The sequence below is a fragment of the Vicugna pacos genome, chromosome 19 (assembly GCF_048564905.1).
Source record: "Vicugna pacos chromosome 19, VicPac4, whole genome shotgun sequence".
In the NCBI taxonomy this organism is placed as follows: Eukaryota; Metazoa; Chordata; class Mammalia; order Artiodactyla; family Camelidae; genus Vicugna; species Vicugna pacos.
The window spans coordinates 18,061,875-18,081,559 of record NC_133005.1 but is presented as its reverse complement, the minus strand read 5'-3'; the positions used below and the strand labels follow the sequence as shown (position 1 = coordinate 18,081,559).

Sequence of the window (19,685 nt, the reverse complement as noted above, 5' to 3'; positions counted from 1 at the left end):
TGAGGCTGTGTGTACGTGGAATTAGCAGTAAGCACAGAACAGTCTGACCAAATGATAAAACAAGGCGCAGGGAACAAAATTTTGTGCGGGAAATGGAAAGTAATTATGACATTTGCATGACTCAGCTATGAATGTACCATATATATATATATATATACACACATTACATGCTTAGTAATGACATACATACACATGTATGTTTAGTAATGACAATGTAAATGTGAAATATAGAGCTAACCCAAAATAAGATACATCTACATCCATGGTGGGATAATGAGGACAGGGGAGAGATGAAGAAAGAATGATGATTAAAAAGCAAATTCCTCATCTTCCCTAGCAAGAAATCAACAAGTTGTGAACAGAGTGAATCAGTAAATCGTGATCTAAACATATCATTTAACGATATGGAGCTAAATGGCAAAAGAATCAGGTAAAATAATTAAAAGGACTTGTATTTGAAGAGAGGGAGATTGGGTGGGGTTGGGACAGGAGGCTGTGTCTATTTATAAGAAGCTTTGTAAATGTATGTGGCGCTTAAAAACTAAGTTCGTATAATTTGATGAAAATAAAATCTGAATAAAAGCAATGTATCTATGACATTGCTTTTATTGATTCAATGTTTTGAAAAATGAAGACAAACATGTCCCCAGCTATCCAGGTTTTTGAGAGCTTTTAAACATGAACACATTCATATGCACATGTACTTACACGCTGACATTCGTCACTATCACCAAGCAACTGTTTTCTAGATGTGAAACCTATTTCCCCCGCTCCTATGTGACTACTGCAGTTCTTTGTCTAACTTTTATCTGTAGATTGAATCTCACTTCTCAAGAACCCAAACCTGCCAAGCAACTTTACAGCTAATGCTAGTCAACAGGAACGCGGTGACCAACCCTTCCCTTCTGTCCCTTTCTTTGAGTAGAAAACAGTACACATACAGAATACAGTTTATTACTAAAATATAGACCAAAGTTAATAATTGGTCTCATCAAAATGTGTAAAAGTCTTTGACTCAATGAGGGATCAGAAATTAAACACCTACAAAGGAGACATAATTATATAGAGAGATAGTCTCTGTATTTAAAAATTCAAATATCGACTATTAGCAACTTTGTTTGTAATCTGCATGTAGTGCACTTTCTTGGCATAGCACTGGTTATTGCACTATGGGGACAGAATCAATTCCCTCAGCATTCAGAGACGAAAAAGAGAGAAGGCATTAAGACAGATGAATTCTCCGAGTGTAGAAATTAAGTGGCCCGTTAGCCTTCTCACGTGCCGCAATCTTAGTTCTCCACCACAGCACACAAAAACATATTCTAACATTGGTTAACTAGCCAACTGGTATGTTGCCCATGGAGTGTGGAGTCAACTTTTTTTGCCCAACTTCAACAGTCCATCAAAGCTTAGCCTGTGACTCCATGAAACAGAGCTGGCTTCAGCTCTTCTGTAAGAATATACATCTCAGGAGATGAGGTGAAAGATACATGCCTAGAAGGCACTATGATTATTTTATATGTAATAAAATAGTTAGATTCACCTCAAAGCCAAGATACTCCTTGAGGAGAAATTAGTTCCTAAGGAATCAGGACTCCAGGACACTGGAGAGTTGCTTGCTTGACTGTGGCAGTAATACACCACAAAGGTACCTTTCAGCTCCATTGTGCACACCAATCCCTTGGGCTTCTGGCTAAAAGCGCACTGTGACACAGCAGATCTGGGGTGGGGCTCAAGATCCTGTATCACTAGAAACTCCCAAGGGATGCTGATGCTGCTGGTCTGTGGACCACAGATTGAACAGTTAGGTGTTAAATGATACCATAATCTTCCCATTTACTAGATTACTAGGTTTTCTATGTTGACATTAAAGAGACAAAACTAATTGTGGAGTTTAATAGATTGCCTGTCACACAGTAGGAACTCAATTAACATCCTTCGAGTAACTCTGTTATCCTTGGACAAGTACGGCATTGAAGAGAAACCCCAGAGAATGTATCTTAGCCATATTTAATGAGAACCAAGCTCTTATCTATATATACTTAGGGCAGTTTTGTATTTCATTTACACAAATAATGCTAATGAGCAATGCTATTTTAATAATGGAATTTCTCACATATTTGCAGGAAAGATTAATTTGAATAATTATATTGGATTTTTTTTTTTTAGTTTTTTGGGGTGGGGAGGGAGGTAATTAGGTTTATTTATTTTTCGAGGAGGTACTGGGGATTGAACCCAGGACCTCGTGCATGCTAAGCACGCACTCTACCACTTGAGCTATACCCTCCCCCAATCTGAATAATTATAAGTTAGATACACCAAACATTATTTTATGAAGAACATGATTTGGCAAGTGATTTTTCCGTAGGTTTTTCTTTACTGTGGGTTTTGATGTTGCCAGTCTGTTTTTGTTTCTACAGGGTTGTTATGGGCTGAATTTCTTATATTCACCTAGTTCAGACAGTTGCCTGTCTTCACGTATAAAACATATTTTGCTTCCAATCTTCTGTATTATGTGGGCTAACTTCTTTATAGCATACTAGTAGAATTACTCAGAACTACACATTACATGCCACAGAGAAATAAAGAAATGAGATACTAATGAGGCAATAAAAGCTCAATTACTTTAAGGGAGAGGTTTAAGAAATCTTGAACTTTTTTCTTCCTATAGAACAGGAGTTTGCAAACCACAGCCTATGGGCCAAATCCAGCCTGCCACCTGTTTTTGTAAATAAAGTTTTATTGGAACACAGACACAGTCATTTACATACTGTCTATGTATGGCAATTTTCAGTCGATAGTGGTGGAGTTGGGTAGTGTGAGAGATCATATGACTTGCAAAGCCTGTAATAGACTCTCTGACCTTAAAATGTTTGCCCATCCTTGTGGGGGAGGGTATTGCTCAGTGGGAGAGTGAATGCTTAGCATATACGAGGTCCTGGGTTCAATCCCTAGTACCTCCATCAGAAGTAAATAAATAAACCTAATGACCCACCCCCAAATTTAAAAACAAGAAACAAACAAACAAAAAATGTTTGCCCATCCCTCCTGCCACACAACAATGCAAAGAATTCATTCTTTGCAATAAATTAATTTGAATAGACAAGAGGAGGGAGCATTGTTCTCTTCATTTGGTGAGACTGGAATTCGAACATGGGACGATTTACACATCTTTGTTTCATCCTCTGGAAGGTGCAGCGGCAACAACGTAGCTCAAATCACAGAATATGTTTTGCTTGGGGGGTTCTCTTCATTGTCTATTTGCAAATTAATTTTTCTTTTCTAATGACTCCCCCAAGCCAAAGTGATTCTTTGCTTTTGAGGCATTTTCTGTTTTTTAACTCTGTAGTCCAGTAAAGGGGGGGGGGGGTTGCATCCTCATACTTATGACTTGAAATTATTTTTACTACAATTTTAAGTAAACCATTTTCCAAGTTATTTTTCTTTAAAAATTTGTAGGGTAATCACTGCCATCTGTTGCTTGGCTTAGCTGTTCTCTGCTCCTTGTACATATTCGTATTATGAGAATCTGATATTTAATATGCACCAGTGGAGGTAATCTATATTAGGGAAATGCATATATTTATAAAATATCTGTATTTACCCAACAAATATATGTACAAGTTGATTCAGTTTTTTTTTTTTTTTTAATCTGCCTCACAGTGTGACCTGGTCCTCTCTTTGTAAATGCAACATCCCGGCTAAACATTATTCCTTATCTATATGATTCAGTTTGGCATTGCAAAGCTGGGTCAACCACGATGTTATTTATTTATTTCAGTCTCTGAAATTGGAAGGAAACTGAAATATATTTCTTGCCTTTGAGTCATGCTATTAATTTAGATAAAGAATGAAATTGTCCAAGCCCTTATTCGGTCAATTCCCTAGCATAGTATAATGTCAGCATTAACTTAAAAGATGGTGTTAAAGTGAGAAAAAGCACAAATTCACTGTCTCTGTAAATCATCCTAGACTGACATCCATGGCGACATCTGGCTCTAATTATGTAGTTGTTACAGTAGCATTGGGACCTATTTTTTTTTTTTTTAGATAAAATGCATCACTTTGCTAGCTTTCTCATTATTTAACCTCACAGATACTTGGAATACAATTCTTTTTCCATGAAAACCAGTGTTTCTACCCTGATCCTGAGTTGGTGGCATGACTAAAAACTGGCGATTTCTCCAGCAACAGAGAACCTGGGGAACTACATGGAAAAAACAAAAGACATTTTTCATAACCTGCTGGCACAGAGCGTTGAAAGGCATTTTGAAAACTGATGTGGAACCAAACAGTAGCACTAGAAGCCACCAGAGTGTTCAGTGTTTGCTTCTGTATCAGTTAGGGCTAGCTGTGCATAGGCTGAACTCCCACCCTCGCTCCACTCCCCCCCCGTCCCCCCACAAATTGTAGGGGTTTAAATGAGATAGAAACTTTTTCTGATTTAAAATCTAAGTGATCCAGGGTGATGTGATTGCTGGGAGAATAAGGACGTCCATCTTTTTTCTCTACCAGCCTGGCTCCTGATTTCCATTCTCAAGGTCACCTCCTGGCTGGAAGTTCAGCCCTCAAGTGCGCATTGCACGGAGCAAGAAGGGGGAATGAGGGAGGGTGAACAAAGCACACTGCTCTTCCGAATTAGACTGAAGTCTGTTGGAGGAGGTCGTCGAGAGGACATGATCTATTGACCCGCGAGCTGGAGACAGCCAATCAGAGGCTACTCATCCCCTCCCCATCCCTGAAATTTGCATTCTGCACAGTGGGAACCTGTTTCAAGGATGCAACTTTGAGAGAGCACGTGTTGTTGAGACCATCTGGATGGAATATGTGACTGAGCCCCCTTAAGGCCTCTGTATAAACTTTAAGATTCTGGCAGGTGGGTGCAGAGTTCTACTCTTTTTTACAGCACCCCAGACAAACTTGGTATGTAAGTTTCCTTGCTTTTTTTTTTTTTTAATTTAGGTATATTTGAGTTACAATGTTGTGTTAGTTTCTGATGTATAGCATAGTGATTCAGCTATACAAAGGTACATATTCTTTCTCATCATAGGTTACTACAAGGTACTGAATGTCATTCCCTGTGCTATTTTACCTGCCACCTACCAATCTGGAGTGTCTGCCTCTTTTCTTTGGTCTCTTCCTGCCCTCCTTGCACAGAGGGGGCCAGTTTTGAATTTCCCTCGAGGGAGCTTCTGAGGTTTTGAGCCAACAAGGTTCTCCTGCTACTGGCCTCCAGGAGAATGGATACTGGATAGGCAAGTAGAGCCTCTTTAACAGTCTCCTTCACCTTTCCCCAGTGTTTTTGTATGTTTTACATAATAATATGATTGGTTGTGACCAAAGAGTTCACTCTTAGATTGAAGGTGGGGCAACTGTAGTGAAATGCGAAAATGCCCTGATCTGAAACAAAATCATGTTCTTGTTTGTTAAAAGCCCGAGAAAATGCAAAAAAGATGGTTATCCATATTTTACTGATGTTAGTGTATCAGTAAATGGTGACTGAAATCTTTGCATAGGAAGAAGAGGTGCAAAATTGTAGAACTTAACTTCAGTCGATTAAAAGGAGAATTACTATCCAAAACTAGTCAATAGGCCAAAAGATTTTTTTTTAAATGCAAATTCATTCATACTTTCAAAAGCTCAAAAATAATCATAAATTTCCTTTAAATTCTGGTGAGATACCACAAGAAGCCCAAAGGTTGGTGGTTACATTTGAAGTGAGAGAGATCAGGGGTGTGCTGACATTTATTTTTATAGAATAAGGAAGATGTGAATCTGGAAGATGAAATGAGTCATGAAGATTATACCTCAGCACTGTGTGTCTTGAACACTGTGTTGGAGGATCCGGAGATGGCAGGGTGAGGTGAAGAGATCTTTCCTTGGGGCGATGCTTCTTTTGGTCCCGAGGCACAGTTTCTAACAGCTGCATTTTCTTTGAAATTGGGTTCTTCTTGGAGTGTCTCTCTTTAGACCTTTTTAGATCTGCTTCCAAATTATTATGATTTTTTTAATGGTATTTAAGGTGACCGGACGGATTTCAATGAAAGCTTTTTACTTTAAATGAAGGATAAAACCAAGTTTAAATGAATAGCAGGTTATTTTTCTGGTTTTTCAAGAAGAAAAAACAAAAATCCACCATTTTGATAACATAACCAAAGCAATCTGAAAGCTTTTTCCTTTTGTGTGATAGAACTTAGAGAAAACGCATTGTGCTATTAAGAAAGGGTTCAAATAAGAGCCTCCGGAGAAGGAAGAGTATAGCTCTGTTTTCATGCATCAGTGATAATTGTAAGTTGTTCTTCATTTGGGTCTTTGCCTGTCTCCGGATCTTGCTGGATAACAGAACTCACTGAGTCAGACCTTGGCAATCTCATCACAATGTCCTTTCTTATTTGCCATCTAAGACGTATGATCTTATCCCTTACACTGATGCGCAATGTAATGGTGATAGTAACGAGGCTAGTGACGTTTCCTTCTTAGCTTAAATACCGTTAAAGTCTAGTTTTTGTTCACACAATGGTACTGTGCTGGTGATCAGGGTGACCTTCACCCTGAGGTCACGCAGGGACCCAGGCTAACAGAAGCTCTGCATTCTTCAACGCGTGGTTCTCAAGGTCACCATGGGGAATCCTCTTCATTCCAGACAGTCTGGCAGGGAAAGGGTATGGAGCAGCACTGATGGAGGGTTTTATGTACCAAAGACTATTTAGTGTAACCCAGATGTGGTAATTATAAAGCTGGTCCTGGGCAGTGCTTCCTCACCATATCTCTGTTATTTCAAAAAAGGTAGAGTTAGAGGAGCCCTGACGCTTAGATGCAATTAGAACTCATTTACTCATAATGGAAAAGAGCTTTTGAATTCTAGAAGGTTACAGATGAAAATGGATATGATTAAAGTTTACAGGATCAATGCAGGCAGAAAGAAATCGACTAAATCACAAACCACAGAACTAGGATGCTGTTTTTGAATACTGCACATAAAAAGTTATTCTTGTGCACAGAAAGGCAATATAGTACAGTTTTAGAATAATTATAAGTGAATTAACTACTATTGATTAGCACTTTGTGCCAGAGATTTACATACATGATTTCACTGGATCTTCACAATAACTCTTCGAGATAGCGCAGTGCGGTGATTAAATGTGTCTGCTCTAGGGCCATGCGGCCTGGGATTGAATTCTGGTTCTACTTACTAGCTGGAAAATCTTGGACAAGTGTTTAACCCTTCCCTGACTCCGTTTTCCCCATTATAAAATGGAGATGATTACGATAACCCGGGTTCGTGGGGTTAACAAGAGAATTAACATATTAGAGGTGGAAAACCCTTAGGATAGTGCCTGGCACATAATAAGCTTTCATCAATCATTACTATTTACCCATCAGCACATTAGGCTACTATTTCAGAGGGGCTAAGAGACTCCCAGCTAGTAACTGGTAGGTAGAGCTGGCTCTTTGAAAGTATCTCTGTTCCAATCAAAACATCTGTCCTTCTCACTGTGGCAGGCCTTAAGAGAGTTCTGATCTGCTAAAAGACTGGCTGTATACCACAGTTTTCTAGGGGGGTTGGGAATATTTATATTATATTGTGGTTAAAAGTAGGAAGAAACTACTCAGATCTGATTTGTGAGTTCTAGAAGTGCCTAGCATGATGTTACGAGTTAAGTTCTAAAGCCAGTGATCCTGAGTCTCCATCCTGGTTCCAAGTTGTGTAACCTTGAGCAGGTTAATTCATCTCTCCAACTCTCAATTTTACAATCAGTAAAACAGGGGATAGTAATATGGTCCACCAGATCAGCTGAGGCGAACAGCAAGGTGCAAAGCAATAAAGACATTTATTGCCTCCCTTATCAAGAGGTCTAGAGATGTTCACAAGGGGTTAACAATCTCATGAAGGACTGGCCAAAGCTCTTCAAAGCTCTCTTCATGTTTGTAGTTGGCTTTCCTCATTATAGGGTTATGTGAGAGAGAGGGAGAGAGCAGAGAGAAGCAGTCTCCACCTTCCTGAATCTATTGGCCAGATTTGGGTCCTTTAAGGACCTCCTAAACCGGTCATAGAGAAGGAGAATGTGATTCTGTAGTTGGTTGAGACCAATAGGCCAATCAGAGTTCATTTCCAGGGAAGAGGGAGGAGCCAATTTCCCTGAGCACACTGCTGCCTGAACCAAATCAGGGTTTGCTTACTAAGAAAAAGAGGGTGGGAGGGTGCTGCTGAACAGTTAAGTGTTATGTTACTGAGTATCTGGGAGGTGCTTAGCTTAGTGCTCCTGCCAATGGTGACTACTCAGTAAAGGTTAGCTTTGCCAACTCCCTGAGGCTGACATTCTCCAGGGCAATTCTGTGCTCTCACAAAAACAGGCCCTTCTTCTTTTTTTTTTTTTTTTTACTATTATTTTAAAAACAGAACAGAGCATTGAACTTGATGGATCACAGGCCTGGCTCACATAGTTTTGGATGTTCTTACAGGTCCCTTTGCACGGCAAAAATCCCCACACTTTAAAACTACTTCTGTCTTGTATCCCGAACCAGAGATGTGGAAAATGAGGGATGAACCAAGCTGTCTCCAGCCTCATCTTACATGTGATGGGGGTTATCCCACAGCCTTTCTGCATCAAACTGCATCCTTCTGCTGGCAGAAGAAACTCCCTCAGCAGCCCCCGTTGGTCTTGAAGGCAAACGCTGCTCAGAATTCTACAGCTTTATTCTCCTTACATTCACAGCAACAAGCAACAGCTGGGAAGGATCAAGAATACTAGATGAATGACTCAACCAGCTACTTCTACAATAATGGTGTGTAACAAATGACCCCCTCCCCCCCCCCGCCCTGAGTCTCCCACCAGCTGGGTGGATTCAACAATGAGCATTTTTGTCCTGCTTATAAGCCTGCCAGTTGGCTGGGTTCTGGCAGATCTAGGATGGGTTCTGTTGGATTTGCCTCCAGGCTGCAGATCGGGCCTTTGTCTGCCCCATATGGCTCTCTGAGACATATTTATCTCCGGGCAGAGACAAGAAACCCAAGAAGGCCAGCCCAACCTCACAAGCACACTTCAAGCTTTCTCGTAGGTCTTGGCTGATATCAATGGGGTGGATAAATACACAGAAGCTAGTGGAAGTCTGTAAGGTCACGTGGCAAAGCTACAGAGAGGGAGAAGGAGCAGAGAGAGATGGTGCAATAAGCCTCCGAGAAGAGCTCAGCCCACCTCCTCATGTAGCCTAGAGCCCATTTCTAATCCTCCAAATTCCCCTTCTGGACGGCACATCTCTGGTCTGCCCTGCCTGCCTAAGCCCCTCGGGTGGGTAAAGCCTAACTGACCAATCATCTTTCCGGTAGACAACTGCGGAGGGCCGCGGGGGAAGAAAGGACCAAGAAAAGAAAAGAGGAAAAACCAGTCTGGTAGGTCAGACCACTGGGAAGGGCAGCAACGTTGGAAGCAGAGTTGCCTTGAGGGTCTCTCGAGTAAAGGGAAGCAAAGTGAGAATCTGACGGTGCCTTCTGTACGGTAACTAGCAAGCCAGGGCCGCTGGGCAGAGGGGCTATGGACAGGATACTCAGGTTTTAGCTTAGGGACCTGTGATCAAAATGAAGCAAGTCGATCTTTAAAGAGAACCTTTGTAGCTAGTGGCTTCCAAGGACAAAGTGAGGGAGCAGGAGTCAAGGGTCGTATTCACCAGGTTATCCATGGTGACTATCATAGTGCCTAGAATATAGCTATAGATGTTTTGAATGAATTGAAATAGCAAATTTCCCCACCAGATTTTGGGTAATACTTTGACTGAATTTATAAACATTAGGCCTAAAGGCCCAATGGAGCAGAGGGGGAAAGAACAAATACTTAAGAGAAAGGAGTGTTTCTCTCCTTCTTTGTTCATATTCTGTTTCTTCATTTTTATTTTTTTAATATTTTTATTTATTTATTGTGTTGTTTTAAGTATTTTTATTTTTGGCAGGGAAGGCGGGAGGTAATTAGGTTTATTTTATTTTTAGAGGAAGGACTGGGGATTGAACCCAGGACCTTGTGTATGCTAAGCATGCGCTCTACCACTTGAGCTATACCCTCCCCTTTTTTCTTCATTTTAAAAATCAACTTTATTGAGATTTAATTCACTTACAATAAAATGTAATCATTTTAGGTGTACGGTTCTATGAATTTAGACAACTGCATTCACACATGATAGAGAATATTTCCATCACCCTGAAATGCTCCCTGGCTCCCATTCCCTGTCAGTCCCTGCCCACTCTTGGCCATAGACATCCACTGATCTGCTTTCTGTCAACATAGACTAGTTGGTCTATTCTAGAACTTCTCAAATAGACTCATGCAGTAGGTGGTCTATTGTGTTCAGCTTCTTTCACTAGGCTTCAAGTCTCTGATTTCTCCCTGTAGTTGGATGTCCATTCCTTTTCACTGCTGAATAATATTCCACAGTCTGGCATATCACAATTTGTTTATCCCTTCATCTGTTGATTGACATTTGTGATTTCCAGTTTGGAGATATGATGAAGAAAGCTATGAACACTGCTGAACAAGTCTGTGGGAACATATGTTTTCACTTCTCTTGGGTAAATACCTAGAAGTAGAAGTTCTGGGTTTTACGATAAATAAATGTTTAACTTTATAAGAGACTGTTCTTCAAAGTGGTTTTATAATTTTATACTCTCTTCAGCAGTGGATGAAAATTCCAGCTGCTTTGCATCCTCTTAAGCACTGGTATTATCAGTTTTTAAAATCTGAGCTATTCTGGTTGAGGGTGTCTCTTTCTTTGTTTTAAATGAAATGAGAAATATTTGTTGAATGAGGACAGACAAATATCTTTACACCGAGGTTCCTAAATGAGCAGGTTTCTATCAGTAAGACAGCTCTTGCTTTCTCTTTCTTTCTCTGTCCCTGTCTCTTTCTCTCTCTCTCTCTCTTTCTCACACACACACACACACATACACACACACGCGCGCACACACACACACATACACACACACAGGAGATGGGGCCTTCTGTCTCCGTGGGAGATAAAACCATTGTTTCTCCCGGGATGGGCTTGCTGTCTCAGAAGCACAACTTAACCACATGCCCGGACTTCAAGACCAGCGCGCTGCAAACTCTCAGGTGCGGTTTCCCCGAAGAGCTCTCATTCCAAGCCTCTCAACTGCTCTCTTCTCTACTAGTGAATAATGATCGTCTTTTCAAAAAGCTGGTTTGTGGCCAGAGCTGGAGAGCTCCAGCTAGAGGGAAGAGCTGTGGGTTGCCTCTCCGATCCCTCCCGCCAGCGGGTTCCTTTTCCCACCCAGTTTGCACCCAAAGACACTCCCGGCTCGGGCTCCGGTTCCCCGGAAAGCTCCGAGGCGCTCAGAGCTCCCGGACACCCCGGCACCCGCGGCACCTTGCAGCCGGGGCACCGGGCATGCTCAGAGGCGCGCGGGCGGCGCAGGCGTTGGCTGCAGTGGCGCCCGGCAGCCGGAAGGTGCCGCTGCGTCCCCGCTTCCCGGCGCCTGACCCAGCGCGCAAAGTTGGGCTGGAAGCCGCCGGGGGAAGGAGGGACCGAGCGAGCGCGGGTGGCGGGGAAGGGGGGCGGGAGGAGGAGGGAGGAGGGGAAGGAGCAGGGCGGAGGGGCGCCGAGCGTGTGTCACTCGCTCTCTCCCTCTGTGTCTAGAGGATGTGCTGAATGGTGCGCCGGGAGGCGGCGGCGGCCGAGGAGCAGTATCCGGCGGCGGCTGGCAGCCCAGGCTGCCCGGCTCGGCGGCTCTTCGCCCTCCGAGGCTCCGCATCCATCGCGGGCGCCCGACCCCGCGTCCCGCCCGGGCATGGCCGGGCGCCTCGCCCCCGCGCGCCCCGCCTGCTGAGCCGCGCGGGAGGAGGTGCGGAGGCCGGGAGGCCGGGGGAGGCCCGCGCGGGAGCAGAGGCGAGCGCCTCCGGAGCCGAGGAAGGAGCCCGCGCCCCGCGTCCCGTCCCTGCAGCGCTCGCCCGGGCCGCCCGGAGCCCAGATGAGCCCTGATGGCCGGGGCTCAGCCCGGAGTGCACGCTCTGCAACTCAAGCCCGTGTGCGTGTCCGACAGCCTCAAGAAGGGCACCAAATTCGTCAAGTGGGATGATGTAAGTCGGGGCGGCCGGCGGGGGCGCCGGCGGGGCGCGGGGCAGGGCACGGGCCGCTCGTGGGGGTGGGGCGAGGGGCGCGTGATGCAATGGGCGCACCGGGCCGGGCGCGGGGCCTCGGCGCGCTCAGGTCGCCGCTGCCCCGGCGGGTGGCCGACCGCAGCCACTCGGCGCGCGTTCCAGGGTCCCCGGGTTCAGGAGTAGACGTCCTGGCTGGGTCTGGCCAGCGCCCCCGAGGGGCTTAAATCTTTTGGGCCAGTGGAGCAGAAGGGGCGGGAGTAGCCGGGTGACGGGTCCTGAGAGTTTGGAAAGTGGGAAGGGTGGAGTTGGGACCAGCTGGGAAGCGCTGGGGTATGAGTAAGTCGCGCCCGTCTCCGCCCTCAGAGGCACCCTCTGTTGCCTCCTTTGGTCCCTTTGAAGACGGAGCTGCCCGGGAGTCCGAAAGTGTTTAGTGATTGCTCACCATCTTAGCGCCTTCCTGGGCGCCCACACGGCAGGAGCAGAGGACACACAGCGGTCCAGCCGACAGGTGGTCGGTGATGCCAAACTTCCGCTCCTGGCTCCGGAGTGAAGGGCCCTGAGAAGGGCTGGAGAGGACACAGCTGGGGAGGGCTGCAGAGCAGAAGAGGGACACCGAGGGGCCGATGAGTCCTCAGTGGGCCTGCAAGCAAAGTGGGCTTGGGGGGCTCAAGTTTCTGAGAACTGAGCTGGCTGGAGTCTTCAGTTCAGAATAGACGCGGGAGGACAGTCCCCCAATTTACCTTCGTCTTCTTCCAGATGGGGGTGAACTTTGCCTAGTCCCGGATCTCCAGTGTTTTACATGATCCCTGGACCCTAGAACTTAAAGTGAACCCCCTACTTCCACCCCTATTGCCTTCAAACACTTGAATTACTAATCTTGCTGAATACGTGGGAATCTTCAGAGGGAGGACAGTGTAGTATCAGTTTTATGTCCTGGGTGTCATTCAAAGGTTTGATAGGAACAGCCCGCTGCAATAAACCTGAGCTGCTGGATCTAAGGAAATTTAGGTCCAAATGACTAAGACATCGCTTAAACGGGAGGAATTATAGGAGAATGAGACGTTCTTCTTGCTGAAAAGATTTTCCACCTAGTAAATTATAGCCTGTTAACCTCCAGGGTATTTTTCTTTAATCTTCTTAAGCCATTTTCCAGTGTCTGAAAACAATTTAAATATTCCAGGTAGCGAATCCAATTACTTAGCTGAGTGGGTCTGTGTCTATATTTTGTCCATTTGGAAGTGCCAGAGGGACTTGGAGGATGAGCCCACAGCTTCCCTGAAAGCTCATGCCAATTATCAAACGCTGCAGACGTCCTTTTATTATGGACTTTCCACTTTTCCTCTTCGGTCCTAGTCGGATGACCGGATGTCTTGTATCAGTGAAGTAGAATCTAAACAGTAATTTCAGACACAGATGAAATGCTCTGTTTGTGTCAAGGAAAGACAAAAAAAAAAAAAGACAATGCAATTCAACAACAAATAAAACATCTTGAAATCCTCAGATAGAGAGCTCCTGTGATGGGGGATGTACTGAGAGTGAAGGCAGAAAGAAGAGAGAGAAAGAGACTTTGCAGGAGAGAGGAGGGTATTCCAGCATAAACTCTGGATTGATTCACCGTGATGATTTTAAACTGCATTTTAACTAATTCTCCAGAATGTCTTGTGTGGAAAAAAAAAAAAAACCCAATGTCACTTTAAAATGTGAAGGTCTAATATGGAAACACATTTTGATACATCCAGGTAGATGATTTTTATTATGTGCTTTTATGTCACCTGTATTTCTTCCTAACCTACTAATGGCAGGCCCTGGACTAGATCCTGGGGTGGTGAAGAAAGCAACAGAACCCCTGCTGTTACAGACCTTACATGCAAGGTGGAGGAGACAGAAAATTATCCAGAACACCAGTGATACAGAGATTATGAGGGATGCAGGGAGAGTGATGGAGAGGCTGCTGGTGGAACACCACCTACAGAACGTGAGAAGGACTTGCCCTGGACACTGAACAGTGAGTTTCCGGGGAAGTCCTGTAGGAAGGCTGTGGGTCCTAAGGGGGCCAGCAGACTCTCAGATCTTTTATAGGGGAGGACCCAGACTGCGCCCAGGAGTCAGGTTACCTGGAATATAATGAAGTATCCTGCAAGTTCCTTCGTTGGCCTTCTTGGTCTCCATGGTGATCTGTGGAGTGAAAAGGACCCTCAGATGGCTTTTTCCTCCCCAGGTGTCACCCTTCTACTCTTCTCAGTTCATATTTGCCCTTCTAGAATCAAGGCCGTCTAGGTTATCTGGCTAATTATATGATAGATGTGCGTTGAAGACAAAAGGGAACTAGATCTTGAGTCCAAAGGCCTGGGTTTTCCTACTGATTCTTCTATCAGTCAGCTGTGTGACTTTAGATTAATCACTTAACCTCTCTGAGTCTTTTCTGCCTCTTGCACAGACTGTGAGAATGCTGCATTTCCTACCTGTGTCATTGAATAGTTGGCCGTAACCAATAGGCTAAAGCAGCACTTCTCACACTTGAACCTACATCAGAAGCTTTGTGCGTGAAGAGGGCTTGGGAACCCTTAGGCCGCTGGGACCCACCCTCAGTTTCTGATTCAGAAGGTCTGAGTTGGAGCCCGTGACTCTGCATTTCTCATAGGGTCTCATGGTGATGCTGCTGCTGCTGCTGGTTTGGGGGAACGACACTTTGAAACCCCTGGGGTAAGGGTTGTGAAAAAAACTTGGAACGTATGGCAGAGGGCACAATCCTGTTGGCCTGTGTAAATTGTCAGTGGTTTGTAAGTTGAATGTATCTCCGTGTTTGCATTTTGAGAATTCTCCCAATTGTTACCTTTCTACCTACTTAGAAGGTAGAAAAACCTCAGTGACATGATTGTGGACAATCTTTTTAGATCTTCTGGGATATTTTATGTATCTCTGATGTCCAGGCTGGCTTAACTCACATCCATCCTTTTTTTTTTTTTTGAATTTCTTATGTGCATTGAAAAATTTTCAGCATTTTCACCTGCTAGTGGGATTAGAAAAGGAAAGGAAAGAGAGATTTTTGAGAGGCTGTCTCGCCTGGCTTCCTGTCTCTGAGCAGAGGAGGCTGCTGGGTTTTTCCTTTTGGCTCTGACTTTGGGAAATACCCACTGCCCCTGCCCCCAGGGTGCGCCTCATCTACTTGTGAGGAAGAGTAAATGCTGGAAATAATTTAAAACGTCTCAAATATCTGATCTCACTTAAACATTGTCAGCCCTCCTTTCTGACCTTTCAGAGGAAGAATGGGCAAACCCAGAAAACAGATTCTCAAAAGCCCATTAGAAAGCACAATGGTACGTTTGAAAATGATGAGTTCGGGGTGCTCAGAATTGTGAAGAGATTTCCTCCTGTTCCCTGAGTGGTTAAAGCACCATCATCACCAGTCCTGTTGTCCTGACCACCAAATAGAAAGGAGGATGTCACCCAGAGGGTGCAGTGCCCTGTGTAGCCTGTTGGCTGCCTACCAGTATCATGGTGAGGGTGGCTGGCAAAAGGTTTCACGCTGGCATTAACCAGTCACAACAGCAGGTGGGCAGTGGAGCTGGAGTGGGGACCTGGAGACATGGGCCGGTAGATAAAGGGCTGACCTATGGTGGCTGTGTGTTTCACCAGTGATATGAAAGGATGCACCCTGCTTTTATTTTGCATCGGGACATGGTCAGGCCCTGGTCCTCAGAGGTGGATGTACAGGACTGGGGCGTTTGGGAGAGTTCTGTGAGATGGACAGTGGGAGGGAGTTCCTTTCTCCATGTCAGCTGGGGAGTTTGGGAGTTGGGAGACTGGCCCTCTTGTTTCTCTGTGTTGGGCAGGATGTGGCAGGAAAGAGGAAGCCTCCCCAAGCCCTGATTTGCCCCCATTTAACATCCCAGGAATCTGTCTCTTCCTTGTGCAACTTCTGGGGCTGGAAGGGCTTCCTCATTTGTTTGTTCTTTCTTTTTGTCCCCTCTCACACTTTCAGATTCAGATCTCCCTGTGGGTAAGTTGCTTAATGCATCTCTACCTTAGTTTCCTCCTGTGTAATGTGAGGATTGTAGGATTTCCTCTTGCACCAAACAGCTGGCACTGTCCACCGAGTGAAGGCACACGCATTGTTCGGTGTGGTGCCTGACACACAGCACTCAATAAAACATATTCTTAAAAGTGATTGTCCCCCAGTAATTAAAGGGCATGACCTTTATCAAGGCAGTCAGTATGAGTTAGATGACTCTTTTATTCTACATGTGGGAGGATCCAGACCTTCCTTCCATTTCCTTTAATGTGCACTTTGATTTCCATATTTTATACTTTGAAAAGGAAAAAAAATCAGATTTTTACCCTTTTTAAAAAAATACAGGTATTTCAGAGAAAAATGAATCTATGTGAAAAGCAGGACCCTTTCTCTTTAAAGCAAGTCAGTTTACAGAGCATCCGAATTGTTTTATTACTACTTAAAAACCTTAAAAATATATGTATATGTGCACATACACAGTAAGTGCGCAGGTATGATGGCCAGAGGGGGAGGAAGCAGTTACATAAAACTCTTGTAATTTAGCAAGAAAAATTATATGTGTGTGTATGTGTATGTATATATATATATATATATATATATATATATATGTATAAAATCTCACATCATACATCCTGTCTCATAAGTGTAACTTTACATTCAAAAGTCATAAAAATTGCTGGACTGGCTAAGTTGTTTGAGAAGATGGCTCAGGAGGTTTGGATTTGCATTAATGCCCTGTGGACTTGAAAGAAGCAACTCCTGTCCCCACTCCACCCCTCTGCCCTCCCTCACAAAGAAACCCACAGTTAAAACAGGTAATCACAATAAAAGCCGTGTTAGTATATTGCACGTTTCTCAGCATCCTGCACAGAAGCTCAGTCAGAACTTTTGCATTAGGTAGAATCTGCAGTTGCAGTTTCCACAATGATGACAAGATGACACTGGCAAGATTAATGAGGGAGCAGAGGGGAAAGGGTTCATGAGGTGGGCAGTCAGCAGCATTCCCCCGGGAAAGGTTATGTGGGAAATAGGGAAGAAACAGCTCTGGTTGGTAAGTGGTGGATCCAAATGCAGCCCCCAGGGGGAGAGGTGGATTTTAGACTGGGAGGCTAACAGATGACGTCTAAAATGCCACTTAAACATACCCAACTTGGTCCTTCTTTCATGTCCAAAGACCTTTTGTGAATCTCTCATGGGCAATGATTACTGTAATCTAATTGTAAGAATATAACTTTCCCAAAGTGAGTCAATAAAGCTATTTTAAACTTTTTATCAGAGTGGAACGTTCACGAAGTGAAACAAGCAAACCTCGTGTCCAGCCGAATCAGTTTTCACGAAATGAACACTCCTGTGTAAGCGGCACGCAGTTAAGAAACAGCAATGCCAGCCCCCACCCCCGAGTGCTCCCCACCGGCCCCTCCACCCCATCGCCCTGTCTTATAACCCCATAGACTAGTTTTGCCTGTCTCTGATCTAATAAAGCTCTTTTTATTTTCAATGAAAACAAAACCAAGCCTCTTCAGCCTAAAGCATTTTTTATTTTTGCTGAATGGACCCTTCTCAAGAATAACAGCCAAAGTGACTTCTCCTGGGTTTAGATGGACCTTGATTAAGTGCTTATCTATCCTAAGGTGAAGCCTGGGAAGTGAGGCAGGTACGGTAAATGCCCCGAAGGAGGAAACAGTTAAACAAAGCTCTAGTTATTTAGCAGGGAAATGTAATACCTACAGGCTGTTATTGGCAGAGCAAAGCAGGCTAGCAGAGTGCCATTTCTGGAATCTGTTTTTCTCTAGTGGGTTTTCTCTCTTGTCTTGCCTGACTTTGATATTCGCACCTATGGTGCACTAGGGTAATTTACTCTGTCTATTAGCATATCTCCAGTACTTCCCATGAACGCTGAGCCTGTCAATAAATAGCTTCAAATTATATTTACCTGCAACGACCGTTGAAATGGGACGGGAACATTTTGCTCTTTCTATGTCGAGCTTGGCAATCTGTAGTTAAATGTTTCTTAATCAGGATTGTTGCATGTTATCCTGAACAAGGAGTGCCAGCTGAAAACGGAGTGGGATTGATTGTGAGTTGGTGACCAACGCTGTGGGTCTCCTCCGAAATGATAAAGCTTTGAAACTGAAAATGTTTAGTTTTCCTGTTACCGGAGCCAATAGGAGGTTCATGTGGCCTTTTGAGACCGTGTCATAAGTTCCATCTGCTCAGACAGATGTCATTATGCTCCCCTTTTCTTGATCTGTTCCCTGTCCCATCCCACAGTCAGAACCACGTGCCCCTCTGTGTCGATAAGGAAGGGAACCAGGACAGACTTCTGAGATCATTTACACATGAGAGCTTAAGGAAGCCGTCAATTTCTGTAAAAAACTAAATGAAATAACATGTAAGGAAGGCCAGACTTGTTAAGAGTTCTTCAATTTCCCCTCTGATCTCTTTATGTTCTGTTAGTTGATTTTATTATTTTCTTCACATGTTAATTTCAATTTGGGGAAATTTTAAGTTTTGTTTCGAAAAAATGCTTGGGTATATGATTAGATACAGTTGAGGTTGACTAACTCTATATACATTTATCGAGAAACAATTATTGTAAGTGGAGAAACAGAATATTATATAAAATAAGAAAAATATTTTGTATTAAAGGAGAATTAAAAGCATACTACATCTGGTTTTTATTTCAAGGACTCTTTTAGTTCCCGGTATTTGCCGCATGTTTTGTTTCTTTTAATTGCAAGGAAGTTTTATGAGCAAGCTCAAGGAAGATGGATTAGTTAGCAAAGCACTTTTACCTGAACTGTCCTGGTGGATATCAATATGTAATATTGATACATAGGAGATTAATCAATAATTTTTTCTGTTAAATGATCAGATTTTCTTTGAAACTTGGTCATGAAATAGGTAAGGAGGAGTTAATTTGATTCATTTTATAGAAGAGCTCATTCATTTTATATGAGCTCAAAAAGGAGAAGGAAGACCCCAGAGCAAGTCAGCGAGTGGTCCAGAAAATTTAAAAAATGAAGGATGCTGGCCAGGATGCTGTCTCAGGTGTGCTGTTTGGTGCTAAGTGAGTCTCACTTAGCATCCTTTCCCACATCGACCTAGTGGGAGATTTTATAATACAGAGTCTGGGAATCTAAAGCTCCATTTTTTAGACTTCTTTGAGGCATCTGATATTCCGGCTGCAAATTAAGTTCCATCAGTATGAGATGCATCTCCATGAGGTGTGGAGGGCAGAAATGTGAAAAGAGGCCACATGTCTGCATTCCTTGGGTTGTTTCTGCAGACGTATGGGATGCTGAAGGAAGACGTTATCATCTTCTGGAGCCGTTCTCCCGTGTCTGGTTATAAAGAGGCAGTGGCGACAGCGGCTGGTCCCTGTTTTCAGATCAGTCTTCCTTTGTCTTCAGCTAAGCTGGCGTGTCTTTGACTCCAGCAATTGCTTCTTGATTTCTCACCTTTCTGAGTGTGGTGGAGGCAACAGCTCTCCTTAAGGGTCAGTGGCTCACATTCTGGGGTCATTCACAGAGGCTCAACGTGGACTACTTCTCCAGTCCTTCCAGCGA

The 19,685-nt window shown here is 43.9% G+C and overlaps 1 protein-coding gene across 2 annotated transcripts in view; it reads left to right on the top strand.

Moving 5' to 3' along the window:
- Window positions 1-11,586: 11,586 nt before the first annotated feature.
- The window catches only part of PLCB1 (phospholipase C beta 1), a 638,677-nt gene continuing 630,578 nt past the window's right edge, over window positions 11,587-19,685 (top strand). For both annotated transcript variants that reach the window (XM_072943830.1, XM_072943831.1), the window contains exon 1: window positions 11,587-12,083. In XM_072943830.1, the coding sequence (XP_072799931.1) occupies window positions 11,985-12,083 (99 nt within the window). In that variant the 5' untranslated portion in view covers window positions 11,587-11,984. The remainder of the gene's footprint in view (window positions 12,084-19,685) is intronic.